The sequence below is a fragment of the Zingiber officinale genome, chromosome 8B (assembly GCF_018446385.1).
Source record: "Zingiber officinale cultivar Zhangliang chromosome 8B, Zo_v1.1, whole genome shotgun sequence".
NCBI lineage: Eukaryota > Viridiplantae > Streptophyta > Magnoliopsida > Zingiberales > Zingiberaceae > Zingiber > Zingiber officinale.
The window spans coordinates 90,577,961-90,602,088 of NC_056001.1; the positions used below are offsets into that span (position 1 = coordinate 90,577,961).

Below are 24,128 nucleotides of genomic sequence, written 5' to 3' on the forward strand. Positions count from 1 at the left end.
CTAAAGGTTAGACAATTGGGAAAAGTGTGTTTCAATTTTTTTAAGCATAATTGTACTTTAAGGTTCTAATCAAATTACCTTACCTGATTATTTTAAGGCTCTGATACTTAATCAAATTAAACTCAATAACTTAATTTGACTCATGCTTGGACTAGAAAACAAACTACTGCTACTCCCTCTGTCCTAAAACTAAATATTTTTCTTTAATATCAAAGTTTCTTCAAAATGAGTATTCAAATATTTTCAAATCTAGTTACCTTTTTATAACATTTTAAAGTTATTTTTTTTAATGACCCTCATATTTTATAACTACTAAGCAAATCCTTTTATTGAAAATTCAAGTACTCATATTTTCAAAGTTAGTTTTAAGACTATTTTAACTAGACTTAGTTAGATTGTACTCTAAACTTAGTTACTTGGCAAAATATTTTTTCAATACAAATCATTTCGAAGCTGAGTATATAGCTAAGTATTTTCAAATTTGGCAAATTCCAAAACTCAAGCTAAGTCGTTTTTGCTAAGAAGAAAATTGTTCTTTTTCCCTCTTTTGAAAATTTTCCTTCAGAAAAATACAAATCTACTTTCAAACTGGTTTATTTTTGATATATGGCAAAGGGGGAGAGTAGGTAAATTAAAGTTAAAGGAAAATTCAAAGCAGAGAGTAGGTAAAGTAAAGTTAAATTCAAGTATTTAATAAAAGGAGGGCTTTTATTAAGGGGGAGTCTTATATTACAAAGTTAAAAGTTTCTAGCTTAACTGTTATTGCATTTGAAGTTTATTTACTTAAGCTTGGTTAACTTTATACAGTTATTACATATGTTGTTTTTCTTAACTTTGAATTACGTGTTGCCATAATCAAAAAGGGGGAGATTGTTGGTGCGGGAAGCATCCGACGATCGAACCTAAGTTTTGATAATGGCAAAGGATTCAAAGTTAAGGTGCTTTGTTATCTGACAGCTGTTGCTGAGTGTTTCAGGAAAGTCCTAACTGCGGTTAGGCAAGGTAAAACCCTAGGAAGTAGTAACCCTAGGTCATAGGGGGTGGTAACCCCATGCGGAAAGTCTTGGTAGGTCGATGGCTTCAGGCAAAAGTCCTAGGGGGTGGTAACCCTAGGTGGAAAGTCCTGGTGTCGCGAACCAGGTGAAAGTCTGGACTGGCCGGTGAAGCGGATGTTCAGCAGAAAGTCCGGAAGCATCGAGTGCCGAGCAAAAGTCCAGTCGATCTGGAGGATCGTACTGGCAACAGGTAAATCTCCTGAGTGGAGTAGGTGAGGACGCGTTCCCCGTAGAGGGAATAGTAGGCGTCGGGTCGACCTAGGGTTTCCGGCTGGAAACCCGAAGTCAGACCCGGACAGTTCGAATGCTGTCAAATCTTTTATTATTATCATTCATTATGTTTCTGTGCTAACTTTGTTTTGCAGGGTATGTGTTTGGGACTAACACATTTTGCAGGAACAAAGGAGCAAGTTACAACTCGGATGAACAGTGTCCGAGGTGCCTCCATGGAGCTTGGAGGCGCCTCGGGTGCGAGCCAGGAAAAGGCCAGCGCAGCAGACTTGAGGCGCCTTGAATGGAGTTCAAGGCGCCTTGGACCGGAGGTTGAAGGCGCCTTGGATAGGCTGAAGGCGCCTTGAACCAGATAGAGTTCGACCAGGTCAGTGCTGATCCACGCGGGTGACTCGGCTCGTCCAAGGCGCCTTGGTGAACAGTTAAGGCGCCTTGGACCCCCTTTATAAGGGGTCTCGACCAGCAGCTTCAAGACACTTCTTCCAAGCGATCTTTCTGCTACAAGCTGCTCACGAGACGATCCCGAAGTGCTGCTACGAGACACCGACGACCCGGAGCTTCGAAATCTTCAGATTACGATATTGTCGTCGGTATAACTGTACTTTTTCATTATACTTAACTGTAATACTTGTACTCTTGTCGAGCTTATAGTTGTTGCCCACGGAAAGCGATCAAGGATTGCGGGCCTTCGAGTAGGAGTCGTCACAGGCTCCGAACGAAGTAAATTCCCTTGTCTTTCTGTGTGTTTGTTTCTTTCCGCTGCGTTAATTACACTACGAACATTTTACGATTCCGATAATCGAACAAATAGCCGCGAGCGCTATTCACCCCCCCCTCTAGCGCGTCTCGATCCAACAATATTGTATTATATTTTAAATCTTGGTTTATTTTACTAAAGACATTTCAATATCTCTTTTTGCTATTTAACAGGAAAATATAACTAATAAGTTATCAAGAATGGACTCTAACAATTCAGCCAATTCATCAGAAGATTTGCATGGTAAAGAACCAATTGCTGATGAGAAAATTGATAAGAAAAAAGGACGAGGTGCGTCAAAGTTGAAAATGGTTAGTGGCCAAGACAAGTGCAAAGAGCTGGAGCGTAATGAGTTTGGTCAGCCGATTGGAGATAATTCAGTGAAGTACGCTTCTTTCCTAGGTTGCATGATAAAGGAATTTGTGCCATATACATTAGATGGATGGAGTGATATTGATGAAGAAGTGAAAGATAGGATGTGGAGTTGTCTTCATGTAATATATTTAGTTACTTAATTTTTCATTTCCATTTTTATAACAAAATGTAGACATATTTTTGTGTTATTAAATGTGCAGATGACTTATAAAGTTGAGGATTGGGAAAAGAAAATAATTTTTCAAAAGTTAGCTAAATTGTGGCGTGATAGAAAATCCAAATTGCAAATACTTGTACGAGAAGCTAATACAAGTCGAGTGGCTTCACGAGATCTCAGTTTGTTGAAGCCTGAATTTATGGACCAAAATCAGTGGGACTTGTTTGTACAGAGGACATTATCATCTACCTTTCAAGTAAGTATTTATTCACTTAGACCATGAGTTGGATGGGAATGCATTGAATTTATTCTAATGCTATGGTTGGGTAAGAGACTACTAAGTTTTAATATGTTGGAGAGTTTAATTATGCGATTTTGACTAATCTTAGGAAAAGAGTGCAAGATTTAGAGCAATGAGGGAAAAACAAGACCACATTCACACAATGAGTCGGAGGGGCTACGCTCGTTTGACTCACATTATGGTAATCATTTTTAATTTATTATAATTTAAGTAATAATTTATGATATATGCATCTTTTAAGTTATGCTATAATGATTTTGTATATATTTTTATATTTAAGGAAAAGACAAGTCCGATGGATACAAAAATTACGAGATCGCAAGTTTGGATTGAAGGTCACAAGAGAAAAAATGGGGAGCCCAGTACTCAAGCCGTTGGAGAGAAAATGGTAAGCATGTTCATTCATTTTAGATTTCTTTGAAATTTTATTCCATTGATATGGTTTTTCATAAGCATTTATACTTAATATTTCCATTTTTACTCTTACCAATGTCTCTATAGAAAGACTTTTATCATGTTAAGCAAGTATTCCACTAATCTTGTTTTTTCTATAACTCCTTACCTATTACTTGGATCTAAGATATGGCCAAGAATGTTCCAGTGATACCATACAATACATAGCTCTAAGCTGCCAACAATGTACACATACCAACACTAAGAAATGATAGCATTAACATCACTCAGCTAAGTTTACAGGAGGATCTAAGCTGCCAACAAGGATTGCCAGATCAACTTGCAAATGAAGAGAACATACCACAGTAGGAAGTTTTGACTGTAATACATATGCACACAGTCACCAAAGGTTTTAGGGACTTGTGAGAATATACATCATGCTTAGTCGGTAGATTTTGGCAGCTTTTGTGAGCAAATTGTCAGAAATCTTAGATGAACATGAGAATAGTATCTCCTCAAACCATGATAATGTGATTCTTGTTATAACTAATGTCAATGTGGATATGCTAGAGTTAACGTTTGGTCCTACATTTTGTATTTGACCTTTAGTTATTATGTGGTTCGAATTGGATTGGCATTCTTGGTTTCAGTAACTATTCAATATCGAACAACAGAAGCATCAGTGTTAAAGAATGGATGGTACAAAGATTTAGTAAAATCAGATGGCCTCAACTTAGATTTATTTTGTCTTTCTCCAAAATGAGAAAACAAATGGACATACATGCATTATATGTTGATTTCATTTACATGCATTATATGTTGATTTCATTTACATGCATTATATGTTGATGTTCAGTATAGTCATCTATTATATTAATGATAATATATTGAAAGTTATTTTTTGTTGCAGAAAAAAATATTAGAATGTCCACCCGAATCTCAAAACACAACTAATATTGCTGATGATGCAATTAGCATTGTGTTTGACAATGAAGCTCGGGTGATAGTGCTTGGAATGGGGCTTGGAGTAACACCATCGAAAGTTGGAGCTTCAGTGCAACAAAATGGAATGGTTCAACAACTTCAAACTATAGTACAAAATGTTCAACAACAAATGCAGGAAATGAGGCAACAAAATCAACTAGAAATGCAAGAAATGAGGTCTATGTTTTTACAAAGTATGAGACAACAAAATCATCCAGAACAGGTTAGTAAGTAAACAATATATATAAAATAAGTTTGATATGTACACTTAAATGATTTTGAATTATCATGATGACATTGTTTGACACGATTTGGTTATAAAATTAGATTGCTAGTGGTGGTATTTGTAGCGGTATTGGGAATGAATTTGGTAGCAATAGCGATATTAATATTGGTGCCAAAAAAAGTGGTGACTTTGGTCATGTTTTTCAGGTGATTATCATAAAATTATGTATTTCTGAATCACAAAATTGTTACAAAAATATATATGATTGAATTAATAACTTTGTATTGTTTATTTACAGTCAAATTCAAGAAATGCGAGTCGTGGAGATATATGTGCTAATACTAAATGTAAGCTGCTTCATTGGGCTGCTGATGAACTAGTTGTTGCAAAAGGTCGAATTGCATCCACAGATCCAAATACAAAAGTGCATCACGTTATTCTTGGTGGATCATGTTGGAAAGTTTGGGTTGATAAAGTTTTGGTGGAAAATGTGGACCTAATTCGACCAAATGATGAAATGCAATTTCTTGATGATGCAATAGGAAGCACGGTTGCATGGTTATCGAAATTTATAGTATTGTGTGATTGATACATAAGATACTAATTTGTGTGGATTGTAAGTTTAATTGTTGTTATGTAATAACTAGTTTGATAGAGATTTTGTATCTTGTTTAAGATCTTTAAATTTTTTTGGTATAATGAAAAACTATGACTTTTGTTAATTTTGTGGATTTATTTGCACTAAATTTATTGTAAAATTTTGGTTTATTATTTTCATCAAATTAATATTTTTTTTAATATAGTTAAGACTATCAACAGCGTACATTTATAAGTTGTAGATTAGTTTCCTTAGTGCATAAAAATGCTTTCCGCGGCGTGCTTTGTGTGCTACGGATAATATTATCCGTAGCGCGCAAAGCACGCCGCGGAAACTACTATTTGTAGCGTGCTTTGTGCGCTGCGGATAATACTTTCCGTAGCGCGCAAAGCATGCCGCGGAAAGTATTATCTGCGGTGCACAACGCATGCCGCGGAAAGTATTATCCACGGCGCGCAAAGATAGGAGTACAAAGATACAGCAAGATAGGAGTACAAAGATACAGCACAATACAAAGGAAGTAAGAATGTAAAATCACAGCTTGCCTTCTCTTCGACTGGATAAAGCAGCAACTTCACGAAACACCTACAACAGCAGGAACCAGCCGAAGGAAGCTTCCACGAAGCTTCAGGAAAATGAGAGCTCAGCAAAGCTCTGATTGCAGTAAGATCAGAAAGAAAAGAGAGGTTGTTCCTACTGTAGAGGCACTCGACCCCTTTATTTCCCTGAACCTGCGAACCTGTGAAGAGGGCAGAAGACACAGCAGAAATCTAGCCGTTGTGACTCAACGGCTAGAGCTGGACCGATCAGGCTCCACCCTGATCGGTCCAGACCTTCTCTGATCGGTCTTGGGACCGATCAGGACCTATTCTGATCGGTCCCCAGACCGATCAGCACGCTTCACAGAGAGTTGCCCAACTCTCTGATCGGTCTGTGGACCGATCAAGACTCAGGTGGATCGGTCCACAGACCGATCCCCCTCTTTCTTCTCCCGATCTTCTTCGCTTCTGTATGATTACTAATCAGTCACCAGACCGATCAGGTAATTCACAGAAACACACTGTTTGGTTACTGATCGGTCACCAGACCGATCAGCAACCAGCGTATCACTAGATCGGTCACCAGACCGATCCAGGTTTAGAGCTCCCAGCCCTAAACCCTACCTGGTCCTGAGAACGAGCTACCGAGCCCTCTCTGACCTAGTCCGGAGAACAAGCTGCCGAGCCCTCTCCGACTTCTTCCGGTCCAGAGAATGAGCTACCGAGCCCTCTCTGACCTAGTCCAGAGAACGAGCTGCCGAGCCCTCTCCGACTTCGTCCGGTCCAGAGAACGAGCTACCGAGCCCTCTCTGACCTAGTCCGGAGAACGAGCTGCCGAGCCCTCTCCGACTTCGTCCGGTCCAGAGAACGAGCTACCGAGCCCTCTCTGACCTAGTACGGAGAACGAGCTACCAACCCCTCTCCGACTTCCCATGCCAAGTTTCCATACTTGGACTTTTCCCGTGCCAAGCTCCCTGCTTGGACTTTTCTGTGCCAAGTCTCCATACTTGGACTTTTCTCGTGCCAAGCTCCCTGCTTGGACTTTTCCGTGCCAAGTCTCCATACTTGGACTTTTCTCGTGCCAAGCTCCCTGCTTGGACTTTTCACTAGATGTCTGGTCAACCTTGACCTATCTGGATTTCCCTTGCCTGGCTTCACTCACCAGAACTTTCCAACTGCCTGGCTTCACTCACCAGGACTTTCCCTTGCCTGGCTTCACTCACCAGGACTTTCACCTGGTTTCACTCACCAGGATTTCCCGAATAAGGTCGCACTACAACAAAAATAGCTTTTCGCAGAGTGCAAATTCGCTTTCCGCAGCACGCATTGCATGCTGCACAATTAAAAGCTGTTAAAAATCCTAAATTATTGACAGCGTACTTTGCGCGCTGCGGATAATACTTTCCGCGGCATGCTTTGCGCGCCGTGGATAATACTTTCTGCGGCATGCTTTGCGCGCCGTGGATAATACTTTCTGCGGCATGCGTTGTGCGCCGCAGATAATACTTTCCGCGGCATGCTTTGCGCGCTACGGAAAGTATTATCCGCAGCGCACAAAGCACGCTACAAATAGTAGTTTCCGCGACGTGCTTTGCGTGCTGCGGATAATATTATCCGTAGCACACAAAGCACGCCGCGGAAAGCATTTTTATGCACTAAGGAAAATAATCTACAGCTTATAAATGTACGCTGTTGATAGTCTTAACTATATTAAAAAAAATATTAATTTGATGAAAATAATAAACCAAAATTTTACAATAAATTTAGTGCAAATAAATCCACAAAATTAACAAAAGTCATAGTTTTTCATTATACCAAAAAAATTTAAAGATCTTAAACAAGATACAAAATCTCTATCAAACTAGTTATTACATAACAACAATTAAACTTACAATCCACACAAATTAGTATATTATGTATCAATCACACAATACTATAAATTTCGATAACCATGCAACCATGCTTCCTATTGCATCATCAAGAAATTGCATTTCATCATTTGGTCGAATTAGGTCCACCTTTTCCACCAAAACTTTATCAACCCAAACTTTCCAACATGATCCACCAAGAATAACGTGATGCACTTTTGTATTTGGATCTGTGGATGCAATTCGACCTTCTGCAACAACTAGTTCATCAGTAGCCCAATGAAGCAGCTTACATTTAGTATTAGCACATATATCTCCACGACTCGCATATCTTGAATTTGACTGTAAATAAACAATAAAAAGTTATTAATTCAATCATATATATTTTTGTAACAATTTTGTGATTCATAAATACATAATTTTATGATAATCACCTGAAAAACATGACCAAAGTCACCACTTTTTTTGGCACCAATATTAATATCGCTATTTCTACCAAATTCATTCCCAATACCGCTACAAATACCACCACTAGCAATCTAATTTTATAACCAAATCGTGTCAAACAATGTCATCATGATAATTCAAAATCATTTAAGTGTACATATCAAACTTATTTTATATATATTGTTTACTTACTAACCTGTTCTGGATGATTTTGTTGTCTCATACTTTGTAAAAACATAGACCTCATTTCTTGCATTTCTAGTTGATTTTGTTGCCTCATTTCCTGCATTTGTTGTTGAACATTTTGTACTATAGTTTGAAGTTGTTGAACCATTCCATTTTGTTGCACTGAAGCTCCAACTTTTGATGGTGTTACTCCAAAACCCATTCCACGCACTCTACCCCGAGCTTCATTGCCAAACACAATGCTAATTGCATCATCAGCAATATTAGTTGTGTTTTGAGATTCGGGTGGACATTCTAATATTTTTTTCTGCAACAAAAAATAACTTTCAATATATTATCATTAATATAATAGATGACTATACTGAACATCAACATATAATGCATGTAAATGAAATCAACATATAATGCATGTAAATGAAATCAACATATAATGCATGTATGTCCATTTGTTTTCTCATTTTGGAGAAAGACAAAATAAATCTAAGTTGAGGCCATCTGATTTTACTAAATCTTTGTACCATCTATTCTCTAACACTGATGCTTCTGTTGTTCGATATTGAATAGTTACTGAAACCAAGAATGCCAATCCAATTCGAACCACATAATAACTAAAGGTCAAATACAAAATGTAGGACCAAACGTTAACTCTAGAATATCCACATTGACATTAGTTCTAACAAGAATCACATTATCATGGTTTTAGGAGATACTATTCTCATGTTCATCTAAGATTTCTGACAATTTGCTCACAAAAACTGCCAAAATCTACCGACTAAGCATGATGTATATTCTCACAAGTCCCTAAAACCTTTGGTGACTGTGTGCATATGTATTACAGTCAAAACTTCCTACTTTGGTATGTTCTCTTCATTTGCAAGTTGATCTGGCAATCCTTGTTGGCAGCTTAGATCCTCCTGTAAACTTAGCTGAGTGATGTTAATGCTATCATTTCTTAGTGTTGGTATGTGTACATTGTTGGCAGCTTAGAGCTATGTATTGTATGGTATCACTGGAACATTCTTGGCCATATCTTAGATCCAAGTAATAGGTAAGGAGTTATAGAAAAAATAAGATTAGTGGAATACTTGTTTAACATGATAAAAGTCTTTCTACAGAGACATTGGTAAGAGTAAAAATGGAAATCTTAAGTATAAATGCTTATGAAAAACCATATCAATGGAATAAAATTTCAAAGAAATCTAAAATGAATGAACATGCTTACCATTTTCTCTCCAACGGCTTGAGTACTGGGCTCCCCATTTTTTCTCTTGTGACCTTCAATCCAAACTTGCGATCTCGTAATTTTTGTATCCATCAGACTTGTCTTTTCCTTAAATATAAAAATATATACAAAATCATTATAGCATAACTTAAAAGATGCATATATCATAAATTATTACTTAAATTATAATAAATTAAAAATGATTACCATAATGTGAGTCAAACGAGCGTAGCCCCTCCGACTCATTGTGTGAATGTGGTCTTATTTTTCCCTCATTGCTCTAAATCTTGCACTCTTTTCCTAAGATTAGTCAAAATCACATAATTAAACTCTCCAACATATTAAAACTTAGTAGTCTCTTACCCAACCATAGCATTAGAATAAATTCAATGCATTCCCATCCAACTCATGGTCTAAGTGAATAAATACTTACTTGAAAGGTAGATGATAATGTCCTCTGTACAAACAAGTCCCACTGATTTTGGTCCATAAATTCAGGCTTCAACAAACTGAGATCTCGTGAAGCCACTCGACTTGTATTAGCTTCTCGTACAAGTATTTACAATTTGGATTTTCTATCATGCCACAATTTAGCTAACTTTTGAAAAATTGTTTTCTTTTCCCAATCCTCAACTTTATAAGTCATCTGCACATTTAATTACACAAAAATATGTCTACATTTTGTTATAAAAATGGAAATGAAAAATTAAGTAACTAAATATATTAGCTGAAGGCAACTCCACGTCCTATCTTTCACTTCTTCATCAATATCACTCCATCCATCTAATGTATATGGCACAAATTCCTTTATCATGCAACCTAGGAAAGAAGCGTACTTCACTGAATTATCTCCAATCGGCTGACCAAACTCATTACGCTCCAGCTCTTTGCACTTGTCTTGGCCACTAACCATTTTCATCTTTGCGCGTCGTGCCTTCCTTATTATGTTCTTGTTGTAAATAGATTTTAGACTCGAATGTAACTCGAGTTTCATATTTGTAATGTACAAAATGAAGCGGTGGAAGGTCCACTCAAGAAGGAGTTACGAGGAGGGTGCTGTCAACACATGGTGGTCAAAAGGAGGCGCTTGAAGAAGTCGTTGACCCTAGGTTGACCGTCCGATCTTTTCATTGGCTTGAGAAGATCGTAGTAGGACCATGACCTTATCACAAATTGATTAATCAGTATTTATGTGTGTATATATATATATATTATTGCTTGTGTGTATGTGATGCATGCTAATATAGAGTAATTAGTGCCTTAATGCGTATATGATACACATTCATGATTAGATTAGATCTTAATCAAGTCAACTCGAAATGCCTACCAAGTTTTGATACGCATCACTACCTCGATCATTTGTTGTTGTTGAATCTGCCAAAGCAGAGCAACACATATTATCTTGGTAGGGTGCGGAGGAACAATCTTGGTCCCGCCTATCAAAGCTTGGGTGAGAACAAACTCAATTAGATTGAGTATAGCTAGTTAACTCAATTGGATCGGGTAAAACTATAGGTATTTTCCAATGGTTAGGAAGATAGGATAAAGATCACATTTATCTTGATCCTATAAACAAGAGTTGCATAAAGATGTAATTGATAATTAGTTATCTACCGATCATACTAGGTCTTGGGCGATTTAGCCAAAGCTAACTCAAGGCGTAGTATGATGTGGATCTTGTCCCGCGAGAATTATAGCTAATTGGTATGAATCTAGTAGTGTGGTTTGACCACATCCATGACTTGATTCTACAAAATCCCTATAATTCAGTGGGAGCATCATTTAGTTAAAGACCTAATTAAATGATAAGTGGAATATGATATTTACTTTCTGCTTTATTTATGTTGTAGATTGCCATGTTGACGAACACAAACATTTTCTCCCTGCGTTCTGTCCTTGACAAGAACAAGCTCAATGGAGCTAATTCCTTGGACTGGTATAGGAATCTGAGAATCGTTCTCACACAAGAAAGAAAACTGTACGTCCTGGAGCAGCCCATTCTAGAGGCACCTCCTGCCATTGCCACGTGAGCCGACCGAGATGCTTATAAGAAGCATCAAGATGATGCATTAGATGTGTCATGCCTCATGCTTGCAACCATGAACTCTGAGCTTCAGAAGCAACACGAGTTAATGACTGCTTATGATATGGTTGAACATCTTCGTCAACTATATCAAGGACAAGCAAGGCACGAGAGATTCGAGATCTCTAAGGCACTGTTTCAGTGTAAGATGCAAGATGGAACTCCCGTAGGTCCATATGTACTCAAGATGATTGGGTACATAGAGAACCTATAGAGGTTGGGATTCCCACTTGGCCAAGAACTGGCCACTGACTTGATCTTGCAATCCTTGCCAGAAAGTTACAGTCAATTTGTCATAAATTACAACATGAACGAAATTGATAAGACACTGCCTGAGCTGCTAAGTATGTTGCGAACTACTGAGCTCAACCTTAAGAAGGTAAAGCCCAACTCCATTTTGATGGTGCAAAAGCATAAAGGCAAGGGCAAGCCTAAAGGTAAGGGAAAGTCCCAAGCCAAGGGCAAAGGCAAGGTAATGAAACCTAAAGAAGGGGTTGCCAAGGATGCTACCTGCTTCCACTGCGGTCAGACCGGGCACTGGAAGAAGAACTACAAAGGATACCTGGAAGATCTTAAGAAGAAGAGAAATGAGATTTCTACTTCAGATATATATGTTATAGAAGTCAATCTTTCTATTTCTTCATCGTGGGTATTAGATACCGGATGTGCTTTTCAAATTTGTACTAATGTGCAGGCGCTGAGAAATAGCAGGGCATTGACGAAGGGGTAGGTGGACCTACGAGTAGGCAATGGAGCACGAGTTGTTGCTGTTGCTGTAGGAACTTACTTTCTATCTCTGCCCTCTGGGCTTGTACTAGAATTAGATAAATGTTGTTATGTGCCTTCTCTCACAAAGAACATCATTTCAGTTTCTTGTTTAGACAAGAAAGGCTTTTCATTTATAATAAAGAACAAATGTTGTTCCATTTATTTAAATGATATGTTCTATTGTAGTGCACCTCTGATGAACGGATTCTACATTCTAGACTTAGAGAACCCCATCTATAACATAAGTACCAAAAGGTTCAAGTCAAATGAAATGAACCGAACCTATCTCTGGCATTGCCGCTTATGTTATATAAATGAGAATCGCTTATCCTAGCTCCATAAAGATGGTTTGCTGGACTAATTTAATTTTGAATCATATGAGACATGCGAGTCATGCCTACTGGGCAAGATGACCAAGAATCCCTTTAGTGGACACAGCGAAAGAGAAACTGACTTATTAGGACTTATACATAGTGATGTATGTGTCCCTTTCAATGTCACTGCCAGAGGTGGTTATAGATACTTCATTACATTTACTGATGACTTCAGTAGATATGGTTATGTATATCTGATGACACATAAGTCACAATCCTTTGAAAAGTTCAAAGAATTCAAAAATGAAGTACAAAACCAGTTAGGCAAGAGTATTAAGATACTTCGATCAGATCGAGGTGGTGAATACCTTAGCCATGAGTTTCGTGACTATCTAGCTGAGTATGGGATTCTATCCCAACTCACTCCTCCTAGAACACCACAGTGGAATGGTGTATCCGAAAGGAGGAATCGTACCCTATTAGATATTGTACGATCTATGATGAGTCACAAAGATCTTCCTATATCTTTTTGGGGATATGCTCTAGATACAGCAGCCTTCACACTTAACTGTGTTCCATCCAAAGCTGTGATAAAGACACCATATAGGATATAGACTGGGAGAGATGCTTAGATATCTTTTATGAGGATTTGGGGTTGAAAGACTTACGTTCGACGTCAAGTCTCGGACAAACTGGGACCCAAATCCAATAAGTGCTATTTCATAGGATATCCCAAGGAAACGAAGGGATATTACTTCTACATTCCCAGTCACCACAAAGTGTTTGTGGCTAAGACTGGGGTATTTCTAGAAAAGGACTTTGTTTCTAGAAAAACTAGTGGGAGTACGTTTGATCTTGAAGAAGTTCAAGATATGGACCATAGCACTAAAGCCTTGATGGAAGTTGAACTGGAACCTCAAAATGTTGTGGATGATGAGATTGTTACACAAGGAGTTGAGGAACAACAATCAATTCAAGTAGACCTACCTCTTCGTAGGTCTGATAGGATACGTCGTCAGCCTGAGAGATATTCTTTTCTCTTGTCTGACCATGACAACGTTATGCTCGTTGAGAAGAGCCTACCTCCTATCAGGAAGCTGTGATGAGACCAGATTCTGAGAAATGGCTAGAGGACATGAGATCCGAGATGGAATCCATGTACACCAACCAAGTATGGACTTTGGTTGATCCACCTAAAGGTGTCAAACCCATTGGGTGTAAGTGGGTCTTTAAGATAAAGACTGACATGGATGGACTTATGGCCTATAAGGGTCGTTTGGTAGCTAAAGGTTTCAAGCAAATTTATGATATTGACTATGATGAAACTTTTTCTCCAGTAGCGATGTTTAAGTCTATTCGAATCATGCTTGCTATTGCAGCATACCACTATTATGAGATCTGGCAGATGGATGTCAAAACCACGTTTCTGAATGAAAATTTGCTTGAGGATGTGTACATGACACAACCTGAAGGTTTTGTAGATCCACTGCATACTGGCAGAGTATGCAAGCTACATAAGTTTATTTATGGACTAAAACAAGCTTCTCAGAGCTGGAATCTTTGATTCGATGATGCGATCAAACAATTTGATTTCATCAAGAATGAAGATGAACCCTGTGTCTACAAGAAGGTTGTTGGGAACACAGTTGTCTTCCTTGTATTATATGTGGATGACATACTACTCATTGGAAATGACCTCCCTTTACTGTAGTCTGTAAAGACTTGCTGGGGAATTGTTTCTCAATGAAGGACTTAGGTGAAGCAACCTGTATTCTAGGCATAAAGATCTATAGAGATAGATCTAAGAGATTGCTTGGCCTAAGTCAAAGTACATATATTGACACGGTATTACTACGGTTTGTCATGCAGAATTCCAAGAAAGGATTTCTACTGATGTCACATGGTGTGAGTCTTTCAAAGACTCAAAGTCCCTCTTCTAGAGAGGAGAGAGCCCGCATGGATAAGATCCCTTATGCTTCAGCCATAGGATCTATCATGTGCGCCATGCTATATACTCGTCCTGATGTTTCATATGCTTTGAGCATGACGAGCAGATACTAGACAGATCCAGGTGAACGTCACTAGATAGCGGTCAAGAATATTCTTAAGTACTTGAGAAGGACTAAAGAATATTTCTTAATATTTGAAGGTGATGGCGAGGTAGCTATAAAGGGTTACAGTGATGCCGGCTTCCAAATTGACCAGGATGATTATAGATCGCAGTCTGGGTTCATGTTTTGCTTGAATGGTGGTGCTATGAGCTGGAAGAGTTCGAAGCAGGACACAGTTGCTGATTCTACAACAGAGGTCGAGTATATTGCTGCATCAGAAGCAGCAAAGGAGGCAGTTTGGATCTGCAAGTTCATTATTGAGCTTGGGATGGTTCCTAGCATAGCCGATCCTATACAGCTCTATTGTGACAACAATGGAGCAATTGCGCAGGCTAAGGAACCTCGCTCACACCAGCGGACCAAACACATACTACGACGTTTCTATCTCATTCGAGAGATCATCGCTAGAGGAGATGTGAAAATTTGCAGAGTACCCACAGAGGCTAACATCGTTGATCCCTTGACCAAGGTTTTGGCACAGAGAAAGCATGATGGTCACACTAGGTCATTGGGTGTTAGAGCCTACCTTGATTGCAACTAGTGCTAGTGGGAGATTGTTAGTGAGAGCCCTAGAGCCGATCATGTGATGATTATTGTATGGACTCGATGTATCATATTCCTATATATATTTATAAAGGCATTTCTTTATGGTTATTATACTTACTTTTATTGGTACTAAATAACTGAGTATAATCGCGTCCTTGAGTAGAAGGTTCTTAACTATATCAATCGATTGGTTGAATTGATAATGAGATGATATAGAGAACACTACTCTTAATCATTCTTAGTCAAGTATTAACATTCAGGGACAATGTTAATGCGATGAGACTAGCATGTAGGTCAACTCGATGACTTGATCTCACAAGTCATGGATATTAGATATCAAGTTGACACATGGGTATGCATTGGAGAATGTATACTGAATGACCTGCCATGAGAAAGTATTATGGATCGTTATATGAGTGTCATATACTTTCTCATGTGACTATTAGTATGACTATCAATCCTTGGACCTGAAGTCACCATGGTTCTCTACATAAGGAGTTGCATACTTTGGCTTCGTCAAACGTCACCCGTAAATGGGTGGACTATAAAGGCGACTACTGGGTATGTAACAAATTATGCGGAGGGATGTGAGTGATGTAGATGAGATCTATCCCTCCTATATGACGGGAGTGACATCATGATTCTTGATAGAGTGAGACCACTAAGTGCATGGCCATGCCCAAATAGGTCAATATGAGATATTGAGCTCATTTGATTAGAGTGAGTCTACTTGGAGTTCAAGACATAAATTGATTAGAGGATGACATGGTCTATGCCTCAATTGATTAATTTAGATGTTAAGGATAGAAGGACATTGTCACATATTGTGAGAGTCACAATTAGTAGTCACAATGGTGATATTGGATCTCAACATTCTTGTAACTTGGGTAGTAATGATGTGTTGCTAAATACCGCTCATTACTTATGTTTCTAAATGAGTTTAGGAGCATTGTCAATGTTACAAGAACCTATAGGGTCACACACAAAGGGCAGTTAGATGGAGATTAGGTTCATATGGACCAAGAGGATTAGGTTCATGTGATGAACCAAATTGGATTAAGAGTAATCCAGATTAGACTAATTGAGTTGGACTCAATTTGATTCATGTGTCGAATGAGTCTAATTTAGACTATGATTCATTGAATCAATTTAAACCAATGAATAGAGATTCATTAAATTAAATTGATTTGAATCAAAGGTTAGATTTGATCAACCATGGGAGATAAGAGGTCAAGTTTGATTTGACTTGAGAGGGAAGATGAAGGGTCAAGTTTGACTTGACCAAATGCCACCTCATTGTGACTTGGCATGGGTCGGCCAATGATGATGTTCCATATCATCAAGGCTACATCATTGTGTGCCACCTCATGAGAAAGACCAAGATCCATGACTCTTGGTATTACATGGAGATATAAGAGCTCTAATAAGTAGCCGGCCACATTGAATCAAGGCAATTCAAGGCTTCTTCTTCTTCCTCTCTTCTTCATCTCTCCTTCTCCTCCATTGCCGAGACCTCTCAAGAGTGCTAGCACACTCTAAGTGGTTTTCTCCACCTTTTGTCCATGTGGACATGTGTAGAGGAGTGTATACTTGACACTCTACGAGATCCGGCAATCATTTGGACGAGCGGGATAAGCGAAGGGCATCGCTACAAGGGTAATACTTCTTTTTCATATAGATCTAAGGTAGATCTAGTGTAGACGAACATGTACATGAATATTTTTATTTATCTTTGCACGGATCCGTGGCTAGCTTTGAGGTTTTCGCCACGTAAAAAGTGATTTTTGTGGCTCGAAAGTCTAACAGTGGTATCAGAGCCACGTGCGAAGCTTGTACATGTTTGTATTTGTTATTACAAAAAGGTTTCAGATCTGTATGGTTCTATAATTTTTCTACTTTTATAGATTTTGTGAGTATTTTTCTTGTAGAGGTGAAGCAACAAGTGTTTGGACACTTGTAGGCTTCAAATACCAAGAAAAACCTTCCGAAACGGCAAGGTTTCGCCCAAATAAAATTATTTTTTTTTGGGACAGCGACTTAAGGCGCTCTTGTTTAGCATATTTTGACGCACATTCACATACTTTGCACATGCTTTATCTATGCATTTTAGTACTTCCAACTTTGCTTTTAGCATATTTACTCTTTTGTTCGGAGATCTGCTTTTGTGCATTTTTTTTATACACAGGAGTCGTATTTGGTGAAGGATTTATGATTGTGGCCAGATCTACAAGCAAACCAAAGGAGGAAGGCACCATCTTTGTGTGTCACACGACCCTGCCATGGGAGGTTGCCTAGGCCGTGTGAGGAGCACCACCCGTGTGCCTACAGCAGGAAAGAAAGTGGTCATGGCCGTGTGAGCTTCACACGGCCGTGCCAAGTTGTGAAGCCTACAGAGCCAGGCCGTGTACACCACACGGCCTTGCAAGCCCTCCAGAGATGAAGCAGTGCACGGTCGTGTAGATCTACACGGCCGTGCAACATTTCCAAAGGCCAAGAACGCCCTGGCCGTGTGCACCACACGGCCATGCAAGAGATCCAGAGCCGGAGGCAGTACAAGCCATGTTGATCTACACGACGTGCAAGGGGAGCAGTGGCAGAGCAAGCCACGATCATCTCTCATACACACCCGTGTGAGACAAGCAGAGAAGGGAGTAGCACAGGCCGTGTGACCTTCACACAGTCGTGTCCCAGGGTCATGTGGCGCCCAAATCCCCCTTCTATATAAGGCCTTCTTCATGATTTGAAAGGGGATCTTCTCCCCTTTGGGGGAAATCAAGATTTGGGCGTTCCTCCACCTTCTTGGAGGGATTTTCTGGCGATTCGAGGGCAGATCTTCAACGTATCGACTCCAGAATCGAGGATTGGATCCGAAGATCATTCTTCATTGTAGATAAGCTTTCTTTCTCTCATTTCTTGGATTTAGGGATCAAGAATGCTTGTAATCTTTATCTTTTCAGATTTCTTTCCTCGTTCTATGGATTAGATCTCTATGTTCTAGGATGGAGGGAGTATTTGTAAGATGAATTGATGTAAAACTCTTGTGGATTTGCCAATTTCCTATTTCTATGATTTTGTCTTGTTTGTACCTATTCAATCTTGTGTGGCTTGTTGTGATTTGGACATAATTCTCATTCTTGATTGAATGTTTGAATACCTTGTGAATCTTGTAGAGATAATCTCTCATTCGATTTTCCGAGGGACGTTCGTAACAGACAAACCCGTGTAAGGACGTTTGAGGGATGATCTTGAGGGTGAAATAGGTTTATTCAAGGGGGTTGCCTTACAACCCTCCCACTACGACGAGGCACTGTCTATAGTTGTGTATCATTTGTGATATGTGTTGCAGTATCTTGTGATATTTCATCTTGTACTGTTGGTACTAAGTTAGGCGTGTCCTCTCTTATTTCTTCTAGAACAATTTTACTCATGAGATTGTGGTCCATTATATAATCTTCCTCTAAAAATTAAGCATTGGTGCTAACAATGATCTTCTGATTTTTAGGATTTTAAAACAAACCACCTTTCGTTCCTTTAGGATATCCTACAAACAGACAAACTTCTGTTCATGATTCCAACTTGTCAATGTCTCCCTTCAGCACATGAGCTGGACAACCCCAAATCTGAATGTGTCTTAGACTATATTTACGCCAATTCCACAATTCTGTGGGAGTAGAAGGTACTGATTTAGAAGGTACCAAGTTTCGAATGTGCGCTATCGTTTCCAAGGCATATCCCCAAAATGAATTTGGTAATTCTAAATAACTCATCATCGATCTAACCATTTCCATAAGAGTTCTATTCCTTCATTCTGCCACACCGTTCTATTGGGGTGTACCAGGTGCAGACAATTGGGATTGAATCCCTGCCTCTGATAAGTAATTCCTAAACTCTCCAAAGAGGTATTCGCCACCACGATCAGACCGTAGTGTCTTGATACTTTTACGATGACGTTTCTCCACATCAGCCTTATACTCTTTGAACTTATCAAGACATTCAGACTTGAGGTGCATCAAGTAAATGTACTCATATCTCGAATAGTCATCTATGAAAGAGATAAAATATTCGAAACCACCTCTTGCCTAGATAGACATAGGACCACATAAATAAGAATGAACTAGTTCTAACACATTTTTGGCTCTATACTCCTTGGCCTTAAAAGGTCTTTTGGTCATTTTACCTTCCAAGCATGATTCACAAGTTGGAAAGTTTTCCAACACTAATGAACCCAAAAGTCCATCGGCTACAAGCCTTTGAATCCTACTCAAGTTAATATGACCAAGCCTTAGATGCCAAAGATATGTTTGGTTCATTTCCAAAGGTTCCTTTCTCTTATTAGAATTAGAAGATGTGTTATTAATTTTCATTTGTTGCTTTGTGGGAGAAATTAGATTTAGAGTATACAAATTGCCTAATAATATACCAGAACAGATAATAACCCTATTCTTCTTGATAACTACTTTGTCATCAAAAGAAACAGAATATCCATCCATAAATAATTTAGAAACTGAAATTAAATTCTTTCTAAAAGTTGGTACATAAAGATAATTTCTCAAAATCAAATTTCTATTCCTATCGAATGATAAGTAGACATCTCCCACTGCAACAGCCGTCACCTTTGTAGCATTGCCCATGTAGATGGTTATCTCTCCTTCATATAGTCGATGGGTTTCCTGGAACCCCTGCAATGTATTGCAGACATGATCAATGGCTCCTGTATCTACACACCAGGTGTTGGTGGATAACACCGCTAAACATGTTTCAACTACTAGAGAATAAGATATATCTTTATTGTTCTCTCTCCTACGAGGACAGTCCGCCTTCCAATGTCCTGCCTGCTTACAGATGCAGCACTTGCCTTTCGGCTTCTTAACTCCAGCTTTAGGTCGAGTACCTAGAGATCTCTTCACCTTCTTTGCTGAGCCAGCCTGTTTCTTCTTCTTCTTACCTTTCGACTTAGAAGTTGAAACATTTTCAGCAAAGTGAATTTGAGAATTATGACGAAATAATCCTTCTGCTGCCTGAAGTTCTGTCAGTAGTTCTGCCAATGAATACATCCTCTTATTCATATTATAGTTTAAGCGGAACTACTCAAAACTTCTAGGTAGCGTCTGGAGAATAATATCGACCTGGGTTTACCCATCGATTTCAGCTCCAAGGATTTGTATTTCATTTAAGTAGGCCATCATCTTTAGGATATGATCCCTAATGGGTGTACCCTCTGTCATGGTGGTTGTCATCAATTTTCTCATTGCCTCTTGCCTAGCAGCCCAATTTTTGTGTGCGAAGAGTTTCTTGAGATTGTTCATTATATCATAAGCTGTTGGTAAGTCCTGATTCTGATGTTGCAGTACATTTGACATCGAAGCCAAAATGTAACACTGCGCCATCTCATCTGCCTTTACCCATTTCTTATGATACTGAATCTCCTCTTCACTAGAATCACTATTAGGTGCATTAGGGCAAACTTCTGTCAGTACAAACTTATAGCCTTTAGCAATTAGGGCAATGCCCAGGTTTCTTTTCCAATTTATGTAGTTTGGACTAGTAAGTTTGTTCTCTTTCAATATAATGGCCAATGGGTTGAAAGTCATCCTAAGAATCACAAAATAAACTTTGGTCAAGACTCTAAATTTAGAATAATATTGATTCCTCAAACAATATTATTTAAATTTACCAACACCTCAAACACCGTGAATTTTGCATGCCACGATAGTGTGGATGTATACAAAATTAAACATTTGTAAGAGGAGGTTTTATCCATTAATTTTATTCTTGTCAACCTAACTTTATAACAAATAAAATTAATAGTTGGTTTTTCCTTCGGTCGCACAAAGAATAGCAGTGACTCCGATGGGGATGATACTATTAATTGTGCCTAAGTGTATACCATTACTTGATACTTAGTCCACTAAATAGGATTGTGCCCCTTCAGATGGAGAAGATCACACGCTCCTAAATAATTTCCTATAACCATCCATAAAGGAAATTTGATCTAGTGATCTGCAAACAAGCCCATCCGATGGGGAGGGAGGTACTTAGAGCCAACACGCAAGTTTGTCGCATCACTTACAAACCAGTAATGGAGACCGCGGAATTTATTTATTAATCCCTCTCCCACTTAGTTATTTAAGGTGAGGAATTTTAAACTATGCAAGCACACACACATCACAGTAAATAAAAGTAATAAATATGGAAATTAATTTTCCAACTATTATGGTATTTTCCGTCATGTCCTCTGTGTGCTGCCAACCCTAGCTGCTGCTATCTTTAGCCACCGCAACGGGTCTAGTCGCTGCATCTATCTTGCTTCTTTTTTCGCTGCGCCTCTGGTCCATAAATAGTACCACGCCTCTCAAGGATACGATCCGTGAGACAAAAATAGAATTTTACATATATCGATCCTATATTCCACAAAGGAATGTACATGTAATCTAAATCAAAACAAAAATGTAAAATCCTAATAACTAATACAGTTCCTGCTGTATTTAATATTACAATCATGCACACACAATAAAATGCCCTTGACATGTCCAAGGGTCCAATCACACACAATATCTATAAGCCATAATAGTTGGAGCCTGCAACCACAAAGTTAGCACATCCTACTATTATCCTGCCTAAATTATGTATGACATGTGCATAATTAAACTGAAAACCAAAACACACAGAGGCAAACCCTAGCTCTGATACCAATTGTTGGTTGCTATGCGGAATATCATACCGGTTCCCCTGTACAAAAATTTTGTACAAGTCCTGAACTTTTACTAACAACCTATTGTGTTCTTTAGAAATTAAATTAGGAATCGCAAACAGAACTTAACATTATTGATTCCAAATTTAACTTATCTGTTTTTAGTGGTTTAGACTTGATCGCAAACGATGCTTAACATTATTGATCCAAATCCACCCATGTTACAAATTCAATTAAATATTAATTTCTAAAATTGGCTTCCAGGACTGCATGACGAGGTACTAGGCCTTCTTGGGTATGGGATCATCCACCACTGCCTAGACAAAGCCTTTTAAAGAAATTTAATATTTAATTCCCTTATAGTAACCCTAGGTTTAACCAAAAGGAACAATCGAATCACAAATTCGAAAAACAAAAAAAAACACAAACTTGAATCACAAATTCGAAACCTAGAATCATATGTCTCTTGTGTTTGGTATTTCAAAAACTATACAAAGAAAACTAGTATGATGCGGAATAGAATGACTAGTTATACATTTCTTTATAAGCAACAACCTCTTGATCTTCTATCGTATTCCTCTTCTTATCTCGGACGTTGTGTGTGTTAGGACCTTCGGATAGCGGCTAGAGAGGGGGGTGTGAATAGCCAACCTCAAATTATCGTTTCTTCCTACAATTTAGGTTAGCGCAGCGGAAATACGATGTAGAAACGAAAGTGGAGAAGATCAAACCTCAAACATGATGATGTAACGAGGTTCGGAGATGATACTCCTACTCCTCGGCGTGTCCGTAAGGTGGACGAAGCCTATCAATCCGTCGGTAGATGAGACCCCAGAAAATCGGCTAACAACAACTCCTTCTGGGTGGAGAAACCTCGCCACAACCTCTTTTGCAACAGCAATAAAGGAGTACAAGATAGAGCAAGAAAACAAGAAGAATATGAATGTAACAACACTTTGCTTGCCTTCTTATCGACTGGAGTTCGATGAAGCAACAACTTCACGATGCCAGCAGCAACTGATCAGCAAACCAGCCGAGGGAAGCTTCAGAAACACAGAGCTCAGCAAAGCTCAGATCGCAAGAGTGAGGAACAAGAGGAAGAGTTACTGTAGAGGCCCTCGACCTCGATATATATCCTGCACCTGCTACACCTGTGAAGAAGACAAAGAGCAACACAGAAATCTAGCCGTTGTGTCGCAACGGCTAGGCCTGGACCGATCAGGCTCCAACCTGATCGGTCTGTGGACCGATCAGGCCCTAGGCTGATCGGTCCCCAGACCGATCAACCAACTCTCACAGAGAGTTGGCTTCGAAGTCTGATCGGTCTGTGGACCGATCAGACTATAGGTGGATCGGTCCACAGACCGATCCCCTCCTATCGCTCTCTGAAGTCCATCGCTTCCTGATCGGTCTACAGACCGATCAGTTAACCCACAGAAACATTCTGTTTGGTTACTGATCGGTCACCAGACCGATCCAGACAATCAGAGTATCACTGGATCGGTCACCAGACCGATCCAATGCCTTAGAGCTTCCCAGCCCTAAACCCTAAAGCCTTCCCGGTCTAGAGAACGAGCTACCGAGCCCTCTCTGACCTAGTCCGGAGAACGAGCTACCGAGCCCTCTCTGACTTAGTCCGGAGAACGAGCTACCGAGCCCTCTCCGACTTCATCCGGTCCAGAGAACGAGCTCCCGAGCCCTCTCCGACCTAGTCCGGAGAACGAGCTACCGAGCCCTCTCCGACTTCCTCCGGTCCAGAGAACAAGCTCTCGAGCCCTCTTTGACCTAGTCCGGAGAACGAGCTACCAAGCCCTCTCCGACTTCGTCCGGTCCAGAGAACGAGCTCCCGAGCCCTCTCTGACCTAGTCCGGAGAACGAGCTACCGAGCCCTCTCCGACTTCGTCCGGTCCAGAGAACGAGCTACCGAGCCCTCTCTGACCTAGTCCGGAGAACGAGCTACCGAGCCCTCTCCGACTTCCTCATCTGGTCCAGAGAACGAGCTCCCGAGCCCTCTCTGACCTAGTTCAGAGAACGAGCTGCCGAGCCCTCTCCGACTTCGTCTGGTCCAGAGAACGAGCTCCCGAGCCCTCTCTGACCTGGTCCGGAGAACGAGCTGCCGAGCCCTCTCCGACTTCCCATGCCAAGCTTCCATACTTTGGACTTTTCCCGTGCCAAGCTCCCTGCTTGGACTTTTCCGTGCCAAGTCTCCATACTTGGACTTTTCCAGTGCCAAGCTCCCTGCTTGGACTTTTCCGTGCCAAGTCTCCATACTTGGA

At 39.6% G+C, this 24,128-nt stretch overlaps 1 protein-coding gene across 1 annotated transcript; it reads right to left on the reverse strand.

Annotated features, from left to right (window-relative positions):
• Positions 1–6,889: 6,889 nt before the first annotated feature.
• LOC122014030 lies at positions 6,890–9,419 on the reverse strand. Its single transcript, XM_042570227.1, has 5 exons — positions 9,340–9,419; positions 8,128–8,424; positions 7,919–8,023; positions 7,701–7,826; positions 6,890–6,949 (listed from the first exon to the last, which is right to left on the reverse strand). Exons 1-5 carry the CDS (start codon positions 9,340–9,342, stop codon positions 6,890–6,892), a joined length of 591 nt encoding a protein of 196 aa, XP_042426161.1. The 5' UTR covers positions 9,343–9,419.
• Between the last annotated feature and the right edge of the window lie 14,709 nt (positions 9,420–24,128).